The sequence below is a fragment of the Piliocolobus tephrosceles genome, chromosome 2, assembly GCF_002776525.5.
Source record: "Piliocolobus tephrosceles isolate RC106 chromosome 2, ASM277652v3, whole genome shotgun sequence".
NCBI lineage: Eukaryota > Metazoa > Chordata > Mammalia > Primates > Cercopithecidae > Piliocolobus > Piliocolobus tephrosceles.
The window spans coordinates 58,294,745-58,312,863 of NC_045435.1; the positions used below are offsets into that span (position 1 = coordinate 58,294,745).

Genomic DNA, 18,119 nt, shown 5'->3' on the forward strand with positions numbered 1-18,119 from the left:
CAATTTTGTTTAGGTTGAACATGTAAATAATTGAAATAGGAATTACGGAAGTGCTTAGAAAGAAAATACATAAATATGTATGTTTACATTAAGAAAGGCCAATCATTATTACATTATTCAAATTCTTTATATCCTTATTTTTATTTACTTGACCTATCAAGTTAGGTAACAAATATGCATTAGTAATTTTTCTTTGTATTCCCCAACTTTTAGCTTTATATATTATGACTATGTTTCAGGGTGTTTAAAATAATGTAAATGGAATGTCTTCATTGTGGTTTGTGTATTTTAATAATAAAAATTGCCTTTATCGGCTGGGCGCGGTGCCTCACGCCTGTAATCCCAACACTTTGGGAGACCGAGGCGGGCGGATCACGAGGTCAGGAGATGGAGACCACCCTGGCTAACACGGTGAAACCCTGCCCCTACTAAAAATACAAAAAAATTAGCTGGGCATGGTGGCAGGTGCCTGTAGTCCCAGTTACTTGGGAGGCTGAGGCAGGAGAATGGCGTGAACCCGGGAGGCGGAGCTCGTAGCGAGAGGAGATCGTGCCACTGCACTCCAGCCTGGGCGACAGAGCGACACTCCATCTCAAAAAAACAAAACAAACAAACAAAAAAAACCACATTGCCTTTATCTAATTTAATGCTTTTGTATTTGAATAATGCTTGGTCTAAAACTAATAATTCTGCCCTCATTTATTTTTCTTTTTTAATCTGTTTTTTTAGTAGGCTAGGTATTTTGTATCATTGTATTTTGTTTAGATTGTAAAGATTTTTAACTCAATCTGAGGCTCTTATGTTTAAAATAAGTTGCATTTCTTTATATTTCATGATAAGCTATATACACTCATATATGTCATATTTCTATACTTTTCTTCATATATGCTTTTTTGCTCATCTTTATGTTGAGTCTCTGGTTAAAAAGATTACAGCTTCTTTGTTGTTGTTGTAGTTTGTTTGTTTGTTTGTTTTTTGAGATGGAGTCTCACTATGTCGCCCAGGCTGGAGTACAGTGGCGTGATCTGGCTCACTGCAATCTTCACATCCTGGGTTCAAGCAATTCTCCTGCCTCAAGCATCCCAAGTAGCTGGGATTACAGGTATGCACTACCAATTCCAGCTAACTTTTTAAAATCTTTAGTAGAGATGGGGTTTCACCATGTTGGCCAGACTGGTTTGAAACTCTTGACCTCAAGTGATCTGCCTGACTCAGCATCCCAAAGTGCTGGGATTACAGGCGTGAGCCACCATGCCCGGCCACAACTTCTTTGATTTTATTGTCTCTAGCAACTTAGATGGTACATATCCCATTTTTATTTATTAGATCTATGCTTTCTTTATTTTTAAAACAAAATTTGTGATATGTTTTTAATTATTATTTTTTATTTATCTTTTTTTTGAGACGAAGTCTCACTCTGTTGCCCAGGCTGGAGTGCAGTGGCGATCTTGGCTCATGGCAACCTTCACTTCCCGTGATCAAGTGATTGTCCTGCCTCAGCCTCCTGGGTAGCTGGGACTACAGGTGCCCGCCACCATGCCCAGCTAATTTTTTGTATTTTTCTTTTTAGTAAGATGGAGTTTCACTGTGTTAGCCAGGATGGTCTCGATTTCCTGACCTCAAGTGATCTGCCCGCCTCAGCCTCCCAAAGTGCTGGGATTATAGGTGTGAGCCACCTTGCCTAGCCCAATTATTTATATTTAGCAAATTTATGTGTCATACACAAATGCAACAGAATATATGGGCTACTACGAGCACAGGTCCTATGCCGAATCCAAGTAAAGTTATGTCATTGGAAACATTTAAAAAAAATTTTCCAAATCCTGTGACTGTATCTCTGGAACTGTGTATAGCACCATGTATAAAACACCAAGTGTTTTCCTGGCAGCTCCCAGTAAACATCCTTACTTCTTTAATTTTTAAAATAAAAAAATCATAATTTTTTTACTCCCTCTCAAACATGAGAAAGTACAATATGTTTTTACTAGTAAAAGGATGATGAACTCACATGGAATGGTAAGTATGTGATGATATTAAACAATAAAATAATATGTATACACTGATGATCTATCTTTACCAATTACATTGATTACATATGGATTGGAACTTTACTACCTAATTTTTGTATTTATGAAGCTTTCTGATTCTTATACTTTCATTTTATGTTCTTTATAAAAACTTATCTAGTTAGTCATGCTTATCACTAATTCAATTTTCTACAGTGTTCATTTGGCTTTTTACTGAGTCTGCATTGCAGATTTTAATATTGCCATTTCTCATCATTGCCAGCTTCCTTCAAACTTCAATCTGCATTGGCGGCAGCTCTCTTTTAACATTGGCATCTTTATTTCATAGAATCCATGTTTTCTTGTACTTGATGGAAAGCACAATGGAGATGCATCCATTAATTTTCTTAAGGCATTCCTTCCACATGCATTTTCATTCTGTTTTGTTTTGCTTTGCCTCCCTAGGCAATGTCTGACATTTCCCCTCCTTCCTGATCACTAAATCTTTTTTTTATCACTAAGTATTTTCTCAGTTCATCATGATAGTGTAGCTTTTTTATTTTATTATTTATTTATATAGTGTAGATATTTTATTTTTTATTTAACTCTATGACTCTAATACATTGGTTGTAATTCTATCCAAGTCTTGGTTTCACCAGCTAAGAATGGGTGCATCCCTCTATTTCTATAAATTAACTGCATGGGGCTCCCAGAATCTCAATTTTTAAAACTTAAGTTTAAGGCAATTTGATAACCATTTTCTATTTCCAACTTACTGGTGTCTGGCTATCATTGATTTCACAAAATTTTGAGGAACAAAAATGGAGCATTCTAATGCTTCAGTCACCACTTTCACAGTAAACTACATCTTTCCCCATGTCCATACCCATGTGCCATGTTGGCTTCTTTTGACAACCTCCCCACTCTAGACTTATATACGGCTGTTCTGTCTATAATACTCCTCCTTTCCTTCTACTCTCTTGTCCTTCAGATCTAAGCCTCAGAACCATTACTTCAAAGAAGCCTTCTCTGACTCCCCAGTCCACATCACGTCCTTCTATTTTACATGGTCACTGAACCCTGTTTCCTTTCCCTTACCCCCACGTCACAACCAAAAGCACACATCTCAGTATGATGATTTCATTACCTTGCTCCTCCCCAGCAGACCTGTAGGTTACATGGCAGGAGAAAACATTTTGTTTTTGCTCACTCCTATATCTTCCCTGTCTATGACAAGGCCTGGTAACTGAAAGGTTCTGCCAAAATCTCATATTTTTACTTTTTAAAAGAAATCTTATTCCTTTAACCTTGAAATCCTAATTTACATAATCCATTAGAACCCAATCATAAATCTCATTCATCACAACTGTGTCCATTGAAGTAAACTGGAGTTTAGAAGGAGTGCTGGCTTGCAGAGACAGTGAACAAATTCTCAAGGTAGCAAGAGAGGAAGGTACATGAATGTCTTTCTTATATTTGGGTACTAATTTTAGAGAGCTGTCATAGCTAACTCATTTTGCAGTAAGTGGAAAAGGAAGAAATATAAACCTTAAATCAGCCACCCTTTTGTTTTTAAAAGTCCTTTTATCTTTCCAAAAAGCAAACTCTGGTCTGTGTGAAATGATAAGAACCGGGCTTCAAACACTTAAAACTGAAGCATCTTGGCATTTCCCAGGTATTCCCTAGTGTATGTGCTGATTTGAGGGAATGTGAGGATGTGTACATACCACACTACTTCACAAAGTAGAGATTCTTTGGATATTTCTGAAATGCTACGTTATCAACTGCAACTATCATTCCAGCTGTGCCTGCCATATGGATTTATGAAGTCCTGTGGAGTGTTTTTATGACACAACGCCTTTCCAGGGGTTAATTGTGACAGTGAAGATTGTGATAATGTGCTAACCTGCACCAGATGATGGGAGAAAAAGAGGGTGTGTTTTGGCTGGAGATGGGAAGAGTTCTCTTGGCTCGGTACAAAGTGGCTGCCCATTGTTTTGTTAGCAGCACCACCTACTTAAGATATCATGAATATTCTCTCAGCCTCTGAATTAAACATTAAACATTTCTTTGAGTTCATAATGCCGGCAGAGTTGGTCTCTCTGTAAAACTATCATGCTTCATTTGGAACTTTGTGTTTATTCTATATATCTGCAAATGTCAAAATCATTAGTGGATATGGAGAACTCCAATCAGCTTGATTGATTTGAAAAGTTTTTTTATTCATATTGTTTGCCATTGATTAATATACAGCTACTCCAGTAAATCATTTCCTCTTAAATCAGTATTTTGATATTACATAGAATCAAAAGCTTTAATCCTACCCTCAGACAAAATACCATGATTTATTCCTTTGTGTGTGAAAGCGAAATCCACTTGCCTAAATGTATAGTTTTCTCTGGTCTTCAATTAGGCTTTTTCCAGTTATTTTGTTCCTAATGTCTGAAAACCAAACTGAGCATGTTAAAACATACATCAGAAAAATTAACAGCTTTTTATTTAAGCCTAAGATTCCTCAGTTCAAAGTCACCAACAGTGGTAAATATTCCATTTCTGAGCCTTCAATTTCTGAGCTCCTAACCAGGGTCTATTTCCAAATTTCCAGGACTCAGTCAGCATTTCCTCATTCTATGTACTGCATCATTATCCTGCTTAATTCCACGTAACATCATGATGCACTGACCTGACAAAATACCTATTCATTGCTAAAAATGTAGCCAAAGAACCACTCCTTCCTTTTTCAGCTGAAAAAATGAGATTCACAGGGTATATTTCCAGCAAGCATTAAAACAAGAATGGTTCCCATCTATCCTGCAGTGATTGTCCACTGGATTATTTATGAAATGCTCAGCCAGATTCATGTTGTTGAAAGATCAGTGTTGATCATTTGTTCTCTTCTGGCTAGTACATCCCTGGTAGCACTCTCCTGGATGTGTAATGTGTTTTTCACATCTCCAGACTCTTCATGTCTCAACCTATGTTCTAACACAATGTCGTCTTTCACTGCTTTCTGGGACAGGGCAACTCCAAAAGAAAAAGCTCTGCATGTAGTCCAGCTTTGTCAAATGATCACAGTTTGTAGATCATTTAGCTTTATGGATCCATTATCATATTCCAAATGTTATTTCCTTTTGGTACTAATGTGTTTGACCCTTACTCTGACATCAATGGGCCTCCAGTTCTAAGGACCAAATCTGGAGATAATCTTTTTTATTTTTTGGATGTTTAAAAAGATAATAGAGATGTACTCAGCTTGAATTTAAATCAGTATATCCACAAGTACATAGTGCCTATCATTAAAGTAAGCACAAACTACCTGTCAGGAGAGAAGCTAGGTAATTAGGGCCATCATTAAGTTACTGGTTTCTGCCCAATAAAGCACGCACATGGAAACATTTGCACGAAAGCAAATGAGGAAAAAAGGAGACAGAAAAAGAATTTCCTGAAATTTACTTCTGCTATTTTTTAGCCAGATTATTATTTTTTCTTAACAATAAGATATTTAATTAACTGGTATTTATTAAGTTGCTAAGTCTATTTCTAAGTGCTATGGGCAGGAACTTTCTATAGCTGTAAAAACAGCGTAAGCATCTCTCTTACTAGAACTAAAAAAAGAATTAAAGTGGAAAGTATATAGCTACTACTCCTGGGAAACTCTTCTCAAAAAACCAGACCACCAATTCTGTATAAGGTTACTTTAAGAAACTGGAGGCTCAGCTATATAAAGTCTATAATTTTTCTATGACCAGGAAATGTTTGTTACTTATATAAACTTATTTTTTTCTATTCATAAGTATATAGTTGTTGACATCTAGGCATTCAAAAGTATAGTCATGAAACATTCAAGCTGTTTTAAAAAGAGATGACAGGAAAATTCAAAGGCAAAGAGTATGTCAGTAGCATCACAGAATATACTTCACCAATTTCAGAGATAACTGACTTCGGAAATATCCACCTCACTTCTTCTTGTCACATCTGGTATGGGAGAAGCAAGTCACTCCTGTAGACATGCCAGGCCCCAATTCCTCCCTTTTGCTTCTTTTGCTGATTCTTTCTTTGAGCTAAATGATCTCATGGATGAGAGAAGTAGAGCCTGCCTTTGGTGTAGTGAGGTCAAGTACTCCCTCCCAGTGCCTATCCTTCTAAACACAAAACACTCCACCAAGGCCATTTGGGTCAGATAGTTTATCACAAATTGTCCCTGATCAATGTGGCTCTTTTTCTGCTCAATAGGTGAAAGAGGAGGCTTAATGAATGCAGAAAGTCATCACTTTATAAACTGTTTCACATTATTCTATGCTGATTACATCACTAATGTGCTGTAACCCCCTCTGATTGGCAAAGTGGGAAGAGAAAAAAGGGAGGAACTGGCCGATTGTATTTCAGATAAAGGAGTCCAAGTTCATATCTTTCAAAGGAACACAGTAGAGTCAAGAAACACCAAACAAGATTGCCTTAAGAATATTTAATTCCTAGATGGGCACGGTGGCTCATGCCTGTACTCCCAGCACTTTGGGAGGCTGAGGTAGGAAGATCGCTTGAGGCCAGGAGTTTGAAACCAACTTGGGTAACAAAACGAGACCCCATCTCTAACAAAAGATAAAATAATTAGCCTGGTGTGGTGGCTCATGCCTGTAGTACTAGCTACTCAAGAGGCTGAGGTGGGAGGATTGCTTGAACCCAGTTTCAGGCTGCAATGACCCATGATCGCGCCATTGCACTCCAGACTAGGTGATAGAGTGAGACCCTGTCACAAAAAAAACAAAGAGAAGAACATTTAATTCCTGATTTTAAAAAAAAGATATCTAGTAGTCGATGATGTTGATTAACCTATCACTAACTAAATGTTAACCTTTCCCCTCCGAATTGAGATAGATGGCTACTTAAGTGAATATATAAAGTTCCTCCATTAAGAAATGGAAATCACAATGCATGTTTCATAGAAATTATATTATAAAAGGTGGTTTAAACCAAGTTTGGCTGATCTCAACATTCTTGAAAAATGGCAAAGTAGCAGTATTGCAATGCCACTCCCAGCCGACATTTTAAACATCATGTTGTAAGTTCCAAGACCAGATGACAAGAACCCACATTTTGCCTTATTTCAAGACCTTTTTTGAATCACTGATCTCCAACACAATCAGTGTTAACCTACTGGACACCTATGGTTTTTAATTTCCTTGCAGGTGATAAGGCATCTCTCAGGGAAGTCACTTCTCAGGTGACATGAAATTGGTATCAAAGAGCAGCTATCTCAGTGGTGGTCAAGAAACAAAGAGTCGGGACCCTAAGATCATTAGCTATCATTTGTTATTTGTGTTTTTAAAACTATAACTATATTTGGGCACTTCTCTCATTACACACACACACATACACACACACACACACACACACACAGAGAGAGAATGAGATGACTCAAGTGAAATGCTGGGCCTTTCCTTGTTCCCATATGTACCTTCAATCATGCTCCCAATATGACCAGAAAAGGTGATCAATACTTAGAGCAATGTTCTTATAGCTTTTTTATGACAATTAAGTGATTGTTAATTTTGTAGCCATTTAAAAATCTCACATTTTGCTTTTTTAAGCTGCCACATAAAAATATGTTTAAGACAACATTCTTTAGTCTATTAAAAATATTCTCAGCATTATTTCAGCAGTATTTTTAAAGTCCTGGATCCTCCTAAGTCTACCTAGTGCCTTGTTTTTTCTAAGGAAATGAAGTCCAGGCACATACTGTACATGCTAAATAGAAAATGCAAATATAAAAAACAATCACACAGGGTTTGGCTTATGAGAAGACTATTGGTAGAGTTTACCTTAATTGTAAAGTCTTTAAGAGCAATTCTCAAATGTTACAAGAATGGCTAATAAAGCCACAATGCCAGAGCATAACCAATTTATGTTAATAATAGATGTAAATTCCATACAAATCTCTTGGGAGATAAATCTGAAAAGTATTTGCCTACATAAAAGTTGTTATATGAATGTAAATCAACTATCACATATCTCCAAAGACGAGCAGTTCTCTGATTTAACTTTGACTTCAAGCTTAAGGAAATGAAAACAATCAAACCAAACCTAATTAATAAAATCAGGACTGTCTGGAAGTTTTAACTGTGGAAATTGCTGCCACATTTGTTATGTCTTTTAATCCTCATAACAGATTTGAAAAGTTTATAGGACAAAGACGAATTCCATTTGGTTGGCATTATAGTAGTATGTGAGGATTTGAAAGTGATGCTAGGAACCCAGATATGGGGAAGGAGAGGGAGCCTGACAAAGGTAATGAGAGAAAGTAGAGGGAGTAAGCGGGAAGTACAGGGACTGCTTCCTGAGGAAAGTGACCAGTCGTCCAAAGCACAGTTGACAAACCTAGGACCCAGCCAGGTGAATGTCAACAGCCAAGGAGGTCTGATATGATGGGTGAGGCCAATAACTAGACTTCCTAGACTTAAGCAATACTTAGAATGCAAAGAATACCATATTATGGTTGGAGATTTAGAGTGGGGTTAAAAATGGGATTTCATGCACCTTTGGGTAAGAAATGAGGACAACAGCTAAGCTAAATGTCTGGACTAAGGAGGTACCTGAAAATCTAAAATTATATAAAACTGGTAAACCCAGGAGCCAGTTGGGGGAAGAAGATGAGAATAAGGCATTGAATGTGGAGTTAGGCAGAGTTGGCAACTTGACTTGAATGTGGATGTCTTGAAGATTATTCTGGGCATAGAGGATGCTAAATTTTAGCACAGTAAGATTAGTCCTGGCTCAATGACCTGTCAGTATAGTTTGGACTAAGTAAGAAACTGGGTGAGTCTAACTCTGAAGGTGGTATCTTGATACTGAAAGCTGGGTAAGTGTGGGAAGACAAAAACAAGTCAAATGAGGAAATAGGGCTCAGAGAAGTTACATAATTGGCCCAAGACCACATAGCAAGTTGATGGGAGAGCTAGGACTAGAACACGGGTGTCCTACTTTCACACTTTTATCTCTGTCCTACAGTAAACACAACACGGTCCAGCTGAAATAACCATGCTGTGGAAAGGCATGCTTGCTTCTTTTAAGGGCTGTGATTATAATCTCTATGTAAAATTCCATTGTAAAATTACATTTATGGAACCTTGGAGACGTTTGCATATACAGACGTTTTGCTGGGATAAGTCCTACTTGATTTTGTAATGCAGGGACACAAGTTTTCCACCCTGGCTGCATATTAAAATTACCTGCATGATGCCAGAGGATCCTCTGCCATCAAGAAACTCAGATTTAATTGACCTGGGGTGTGGGCCAAAGAACCACTGACATAGAAAGTACAGTACATGTTTCCACTCTTTTCTGCTATGTACAAATAAAAGGGCACATTCTGGGCAACAATAACTTGTTTCTGCCCATGATTAGAGTGTGCTCTCACATAATCTCTTTGCTTCTATTTCCTTATCTATGAAACACATGTCCTTACTTCTTATGGGATTATTGTGAGGATTCAGCGATAATATAATGTAAATTAAAGCATTATAAACATCATAAAGGACTCTACAGATGTTCTGTTCTAAGGTCCCTGGGTCTGATGCCCTGCGGATAGGATCCAACTCTGGGGGGATGTGTTCGGCGTAAAAGCAATCTAAAGATGAAAATTCTAGCTAGTTTCTCCAAAACCTATAACAATGAAAATAATCTTAGAATCAGAGTCAGGTGGTTTTCTTTTTTAAATGTACTCTGGGAAGCCATACATTCACTGATAATAATGTAGGAAAGTTGGATGAATAGAAAATGCTGCTTCTGGGTTTTGTCTGCTTGTTTGCTTTTAAGACAGGATCTCACTCTGTTGCCCAGTCTGGAGAGCAGTGGTGTGATCATAGCTCACTGCAGATTTGAACTCCTAGGCTCAAGGAATCCTCCCACCTCACCCTCTCAAATAGCTGGGACTAGAGGCACTCACCTGGCTAAGTTTTAAAATTATTTTTTTAGGCTGGCTGTGATGGCTCACACCTGTAATCCCAGCATTTTGAGAGACTGAAGTGGGTGGATCCTGAGGTCAGGAGTTTGAGACCAGCCTGGTCAACATGGCAAAACCCTGTCTCTACTAAAAATACAAAAACTAGCTGGGCATGGTGGCATGTGCCTGTAGTCCCAGCTACTCGGTAGGTTGAGGTGGGAGAATGTTTGAACTGGGAGGCGGAAGTTGCAGTGAGCTGAGATCACGCCACTGCACTCTAGACTGGGCAGCAGAGCGAGACTCTGTCTGAAATAAAATAAAATAAAATAAAATAAATAAAATAAAATAAAATAAAATAAAATAAAATAAAATAAAATAAAATAAATTAGTTTTTAGAGACAGTCTCACTGTCTGTCTCACTTGATCTCCAACTCCTGGGCTCAAGTGATCCTCCTACCTTGGCCTCACAAAATGCTAGAATTACAGGCAAGAGGCACTGCACCTGACCAGAATGCTACTTCTGAGTATGAGTATCTAGGAAAAGCCAGCCTTTTCTTAGTTTTTCATTTCCTTTATGAACAAAAACATATAAAGTCAAAGGTAAAGCCTAAGGTAACTATATTTTATTTTGAATTATTTTAAACTGGCCAGTGCAGTGGCTCACACCCGTAATCCCAGCACTTTGGGAGGTCGAGATCACTTGAAGTCAGGAGTTTGAGATCAGCCTGGCTAACATGGTGAAATCTCATCTCTACTAAAAATACAAAAATTAGCCAGGTGTAGTGGTGCACTCCTGTAATCCCAGCTACTCGGGAGGCTGAGGTGGGAGAATCAGCTTGAACCCAGGAGGTGGCGGTTGCAGTGAGCCGAGATTGTGCCACTGCATTCCAGCCTTGTATGAGACTCTGTTTCAAAAAATAAATAAATAAATGAATTATTTTAAATAAAAATTTCACATAAGGAATGCTCAGCCCTTCCGCTTGAGTGATATGGAAATCAAAGCACTCCATCTCAGCAGGGCTAGACCTGGGCTAGTTTTGCAGATGATCCAAGTGAATAGAACTTAAATCTAGTGCTGCCTCAGAGTGAGTAAGTCAGCTAGAGCTTTTTTTTTTTTTTTTTTTGAGCTAGAGTCTCACTCTGTTGTCCAGGCTGGAGTGCAGTGGTACGATCTTGACTCACTGCAACCTCCACCTCCTGGGTTCAAGCACTTCTCCTGTCTCAGCCTTCCAAGTTGCTGGGATTACAGGTGCGCACCAGCAGACTAATTTTTTTATTTTTAGCAGAGACAGGGTTTCTCCATGTTGGCCAGGCTGATCTCTAACTCCTGGTCTCAAGTGATCCACCCGCCTCGGCCTCCCAAAGTGCTGGGATTACAGGTGTGAGTCACCGTGCCTGGCCTCTTTTTTTTTTTTTTTTTTTTTTAACAGCTTTGAGGACCCTACCCCAGATTTATGGAATCAGAATATCCTTGTGAACAGGTTGGACACCTATGGTTTTAACAATTTGCCCTCCAGATTCTCAAGCTGTTAACCCTCACTGGCCAGAGGTGGGGTGTGTGTGGGAAACACAGCTATGACTCAGGGCATCTCAAACTTGAATGTGCGTATGATCACTTGGAGATCTTATTAAAATGCAAGTTCCAATTCAGTAGGCTGTAGTGGGGTCTGAGATTTTACCTTTTTATCAAATTTTCAGGTGAGGCCAATGCTGCTGGTGCATGGACCACCCTTTGAGTAGCAAACATCCTGGTGACATAAAAGGCAGGCATGAACAAAAACCTCTTTTGATGAACAGTTCGTGAGGATTTTATTGATGAATAAACTAGAAATTTTCATACATCGGAAGGAAGAATCTCAAAGTTCCTCTGTTCTATTCCTATTTAATGAGAGCTTGGTTAAAGGTCATGAATTCCTGGTGCCCAGTGACCCTGGAGTTGGTAGAAAGCAAAGTGGACATTCTGGACCTCAATAATCTCTGTTTCTAATAGAAAGGAGCACCAAGGATAGCCAGAGTCCATCAAAGTGATTTCTATTTTTTGGTGTTTTCTTATATTTAATGGTAAAAATCTATGCAAACCCATCACATCTGAATTCATACATATAAACCAAGAGATGACAAAGAGGCCACACATAGTGATTGGTAGAGTGCTGGAAATACCTGCTGACTGAAATGCTTTTCAAAACAGATTAATTGTTGCTCATTTCTCTGCTACCCTAAGAAGGTCTGACACCGCACAGCTTTCGAAATAGGACATGCAACGTCCCTTACAATGGATTTCATGCCATTACTCAGTACCCCACTGATATAATAAAAGGCTGACTCATTTCCTTTCCTCTGCATGATCTGTTACAATGGAAACCAGGAGACCATATGCTGGGTCTAAAATGCTCAGTATGTCCAGTGGCTCACAGTGAATGTTCCAGCTTTAGGGTGACACACAGCCCAGAAAAGCAGTGAGAGAATCACTGCCGTACAGTTGCATTGGAGGCTTTTGAGAAATTGGAAGGATTTCATCAGATAATCATTGTCTCCCTTGTCTAAAACTGATGGATGTCTGAGATGCTCTCTTATAACCTTGAATATCTTCTTTGTTCTTTTCTCAAAAATGTCTTAGCCATGCCTGCTTTGCCCACAGCGTTACTGTGTGCACCGTTTCTAATAGAGCTCATAATAAGAATATTTATTTCCTTGTCTTTCACCATCAAGATTGTCAGGAATGTCAGCACAGCTCAAGAAACTGGATTTCAGAGCTGCTGACTGCTGCCAGCAGAGACAAGTGCATTTTAGTAGATGTCTACGGAAATTTTTAATATATTTCTCTGTGGGAAAGGGAAAGTAGTCAGGTACTTCATTGTGCAGCAGCACAGCATCACTTCATGTGTTTTGCCTTTCCTAAAGAGATCATTATATCAGACATTAGTGGTATTTTTTCTTAATATATCTACAAGATTAATTTTTAGGGTTGCTGCCATGTGATGAAAACTTAATGCAGTGAAGGTAGCAAGCAGAAGAAATTAGTAAAATCTTCCATTTTTATTTTGATCAATGATGAATTGATGGGTGCTGACGAGTTGATGGGTGCAGCACACCAACATGGCACATGTATACATATGTAACCTGCACGTTATGCACATGTACCCTAGAACTTAAAGTATAATAAAAAATAAAAATAAAAAAAAAAAAGATCAAATTTCATATTAAAAAGAGAAGTGTTAGTCTGAGTGAACTTCACCTGAATCTAAATATATGTCACCAGTGAAGTGGTTTTCTCATATAAAGGACAGGCCTTCAATAATGCAAACACACTTGATAAACAAGATGTTTAGCCCTTATTGAGTTATAATTATGTATTGATAGAATCAATAGGGATTTGAGAGACTTCTTTTAATCTCTTCATTTTATAGATAGGCAGAGTGAGGCATAAATAATTTGAAGATATTTTCCCAGTATCAAATAATGATTTGAAACAGAACAAGGATCAAAACTCATATCCCAGACTCCAAATTTAGTGCTTCTGATACTAACTTGAAAGGAAAATGAAATCCTGAAGAACAATCCCATTTTCCAAACACAAACCTCTGAAATAAAACCTAGATTTTCTGTTAGTTTTCAAAAGCCAGAAATCCTAACAATTCAATGTCCCTGATCCAGACATAGAGGGGAACCTACCTCTACCACCTTTCCTTCGTATGCAGGATGTTTGAAGTACACGCCTTTTAGCTCCTTTACTAATTGTTATTTTCTGCTGGAAATGTTAGCTCAGAATTAGACGAGAAAGGAAACATTACAACTTTTGAACAGAGGACAAAAATAAAATAGTGTTTTTCAAATTCCAAATCTAAAATGTTTGTTCTTTTAATCATATGGAAAGCTGAACTGAAAATTAGGACAATAACAAGAATAGCAGATATTTAACTAAACTTCAGCCTGGATTTCCAAGAGTAGAGTTTATCAATCTCGTCATTACAGATGTTAGTGGAATCCTAATAAATATTACTATTTATTAAACCTCCACACTACTGAATCCCTTATATGCAGTTATATTTGCCTTTTAGTCTTCGTAGTTCCTTTTAGCTGACGCTGCAAGTTGTCTACACATCTCTCCATATTCTCCCTTATTAGTAAAATTATGATATTTTCCAGGACATAATATATCTGCATAAAATACTTGATATTTTAGTCTCCTTTGCCACTGGGGTGATCAATGAAATGGAGGCAAAGTCCTCAGGCAAAGAAAACTTCTGATAAAAAAGGTAAATTGAAATGGACAAAAACAAGCAAAAACAAACTACTGCCTTTTGTCTTTGCTTCTTCCCATTTGATCTGGTTTGGAATGCAGACTTCATGCCTCATCCACACCACATGCTGAGCACTTCAGAGAAGAATCAGAGAAGGGCATGAGTCCTGGAAGACATCCTCAAGAAGCTGTGCTAGCTTTAGACTGTATACTTTTGAAAATCTTGCATACCAGCCAGGTGCAGTGGCTCATGCCTGTCATCCCAGCACTTTGGGAGGCCAAGGCGGGTGGATCACTTGAGGTCAGGAGTTTGAGACCAGCCTGGTCAACATGGTGAAATCCTGTTTCTACTAAAAATATAAAAATTAGCCAGGCATGGTGGTGGACGCCTGTAATCCCAGCTACTCGGAAGGCTGAGGCATGAGAATCGTTTGAACCTGGGAGGTAGAGGTTGTAGTGAGCTGAGATTGCACCACCACACGCCAGACTGGGTGACAAAGTGAGACTCTGTCTCAAAAAAAAAAGAGAAAATGTTGCATATGAGAAAAAGAACATTATGAGCTGGGTTTTCAGTTATTTGCAGTCCAGCACATTCCTAACTGATCTAGTTGTTATGAGTCTCCACAAAGTGATCTAGATTCTATGGTCAAGGAACTTCTGTTCTTGGTCTGATCCTGTGGCACTGCAATTAATAAGAAATATATATATTTGGTCTGCATCCAAAAACACTTGTAATTTCCCGAGTGATGTTGGTGAGAACAGTGTCTTTTGCTATTCATAAATAGACCCTTTTCAACAATACTTGAGTTTATTCTAAGTGACTCTTGGTGAGGCCCATTGATTGGTTGTCAGAGGAACCAACCAAATAATTAAAGGGTTGGAACTTTCAGCCTCCCCATTCCCTGCTCCTGGGGATGGGAGAAGGGCTGGAAATTGAGTTCAATTACCAATGGCCATAGATTCAATCAATCATGCCTACATAAGAGAACCTGCATAAAAACTCTAAATGACAGAGTTTGGAGAGCTTCAGGGTTAATGAATGCATCCACATGTGGGGAGGATCCACAAGGATAGAAACTCTTGCATTCAGAACCCTTCAGACTTCACTCTCTCTGTATGTTTACCTGGCTGTTCATATGTATCCTTTATATATCTTTTATAAGCTGGTATGTAAGTAAACTGTTTTCCCTGAGTTCTGGGAGCCATTCTAGCAAATTATGGAGGCCAAGGAGGGAGTTATGGGAGTCCCACTTTACACCAGTTAGTCAGAAGTATGGGAGATCAAGGATTTGAAAGTGGCATTTGAAGTGGAGGTAGCCTTGTGGGACTGAGCCTTTCTCCTGTGAGTTCTGACACTAACCATCCCAGAGTAGTTAGTGGGGTAGTTACTGTCAAAAATGGAACTGAATCGTTGGACAGCCAGGTGGTGTCCAGAAGACTGGAGACTTGGTTGTTAGTGTGGAAAAAACCCATACATTTGGTGTCAGAAGTATTGCGAGTAGAAATAGTTCACAGACAGTTCCCAGACCAACCAGGAGATAAAATAAAGCAGGGCCATCTTTTTTTAACTCAATCAAGTTGTAAGAAGAATGAGCAGTTTTAATGACACTGCTTTACCAAGCAACAACATTCTGATTTTGATTGACTCAGGTGTCTTTCTACTTGTGCCAGGTAGACTGCAGTGGGGTGGAAAATTTGCACAATCTGATATTTTCCTATCCTAATGATGGGAGGCATTCACAATGGTTTTTGCCTCTACATGGAGGGGCTTTGGGAATCTCTATAAATGACACTGTGCACTCAGCTGGTGTCAGGAGGGAGAACATTGAGCAAGAAAAATAACAGGGAGTGAAGTGTGCACATGCCAGTGCATTCATATGTACCTCCAGAATGGGGTGGCGGGCCACACAGTAGCACCATTCCTTGACCTCGACGGACAGACACAGTGCTTCTTGTTCTTGTTTTAAAGTTGTCAAGATCTGTTGAAAGAAATAAGGGAAAAAGCATTTACACTTTAAAGTCCTAAGATATCGTGGGAGAGTACCGCTATTTCAAAAGAGAACCATTCTGCTCAAAACTGTGTTGGTAGCACCCATACCTGGGGAATTCAGGAGAGCTTCTTTTCATATGATATTGTCCCATCCTCCTTGATTTTATGGTTATACTGCCCACTAAAATATCTACTTACCACATGTGCCTATTTAGATTTAAAATAATTAAAATTAAATACAATTTATAATTGAGTTCCTCAGACACTAGTCACATTTCAAGTGCTCAATAGCCACATGCACTTAGTGATTATCACACGGGCCAGCACAGACATAGAAGACTTCCATCATGCCAGGACATTATATTCGACAGTGCAGGTCTAGGTGAAGAAACTGAGGTTTAAAGATGTTAAGTAACCTGCCCAAGACCTCTCTGTATTTAAACATCATTATCAGGATGCAAAATCGGGTTTTCTGATACAATTCTGTTCACTTCACAAACCATTCTATTATATATAATTACACTTGTCTTTCCATATATACCCGGAGTGTGACTCTCCCTCTTTATACACAAACACAACTCTATATAAAATGTATAAATAGACATAAATACAGACACACAATTGTTTTACAGTTTTGCGGTATACTCTAAAATATTTAGAAGGTACCGTTCATAGTTCTTTTTAGAAGAATGTTTTATTAACTCAAAAAGGTCAAGTCTGGTTAGAGAGATAAGACATTTATAAACTCAAAGATCACAGTATAAGTAAATAAGCCATTCCAAATACAAATGAGTTAATATAAGAAATATGTCTAATAAAGTTAGATATATTATTGTTTAAGAAACATTTTTTTCCACCCTCCCAAATGTATATCTTCTCAATAAGGAGTGTGTTAAGTGCCATTTCATTTTTTATTGTCTATTACATTTGATTTAATAAACTTTTATCGGATTTAAGGCTTCTAATTCAAGTATGTTGTGCAGGGTTGCATACCATCTAGCTGTGCACACTAGAGCAGAGTAACATTTGTTGATGATTTTCTCCATGCTGGCCATTTTGGCAAGTATTTTATGATGATTATCTCATGTACTCCGAACAACAACTGGGAAGGCTGCAGTTACAAATTAGAATGTTTCCACACTCAGGCTTAGTTTCAAGGAGTGCTAAGGATATTTAAAAAATTACACAAATACATGTCTTAATTACCAGATTATTCTGGAATTAGGGACATTTTAAGTTTGTACATTATTGTCTTCATCACTTATATATTCATAAAAATTCCATTAAGTACCATCTGATTGCCAACTCAGAAGGTAAGCATTGTGAGAACACAGCTTCTGTCCTGTTAGGGCTCAAGCAGGCAGGTCTGACACATAACACCTAATCATAGCAACCCAAAGACTGCCAGGTTTGGGCTGTGAAAAGTGCACATGAAGGACACACACATACTCAGCACAAAACAAATCAATGCTATGATTTGAAAAACATTTCTGATGTAATAAACTTCTTTTTATTCAATGAACACCAGGTGAGGGTAGAACATGGTATTTTTCTTGTCTTTATGGATATGGTCTGAGATTTCTTCAAAAGGAATTAAACCAGGATTTTAAAAACTATGTTATGGAGTTAATATTTTAAACCATTATCCCTAAAAGTAACACTGAATCGGTCTGAATTGTCATTTCTGCATATAGGTTCTTAGAGTAAGTCATCTACATTTTTGCACATATATTCCATTCAGTTTCCAGAGTTGCATGAGAAATTAAGAACTGATAGATAGTAGAGATCAGGTATCATCTAGGCAAAACCAATCATGGTTTCTGACTAGAGAAATAGTATTAAGAAATGAGAAAGAAAATGAGAAATATGGGCAATGATTTTTAACTATCCTTCCTGAGCTTAAAAAAATTGTATTCATGTTTTTTCCTTCTTAGTTTATGAATT

General features: G+C 38.1%; 1 protein-coding gene across 2 annotated transcripts in view; it reads right to left on the minus strand.

Annotated features, from left to right (window-relative positions):
- The window catches only part of CNTN4 (contactin 4), a 976,954-nt gene that overhangs the window by 236,612 nt on the left and 722,223 nt on the right, over positions 1 to 18,119 (minus strand). For both annotated transcript variants that reach the window (XM_023218604.1, XM_023218603.2), the window contains exon 7: positions 16,069 to 16,164. In XM_023218604.1, the coding sequence (XP_023074372.1) occupies positions 16,069 to 16,164 (96 nt within the window). The remainder of the gene's footprint in view (positions 1 to 16,068; positions 16,165 to 18,119) is intronic.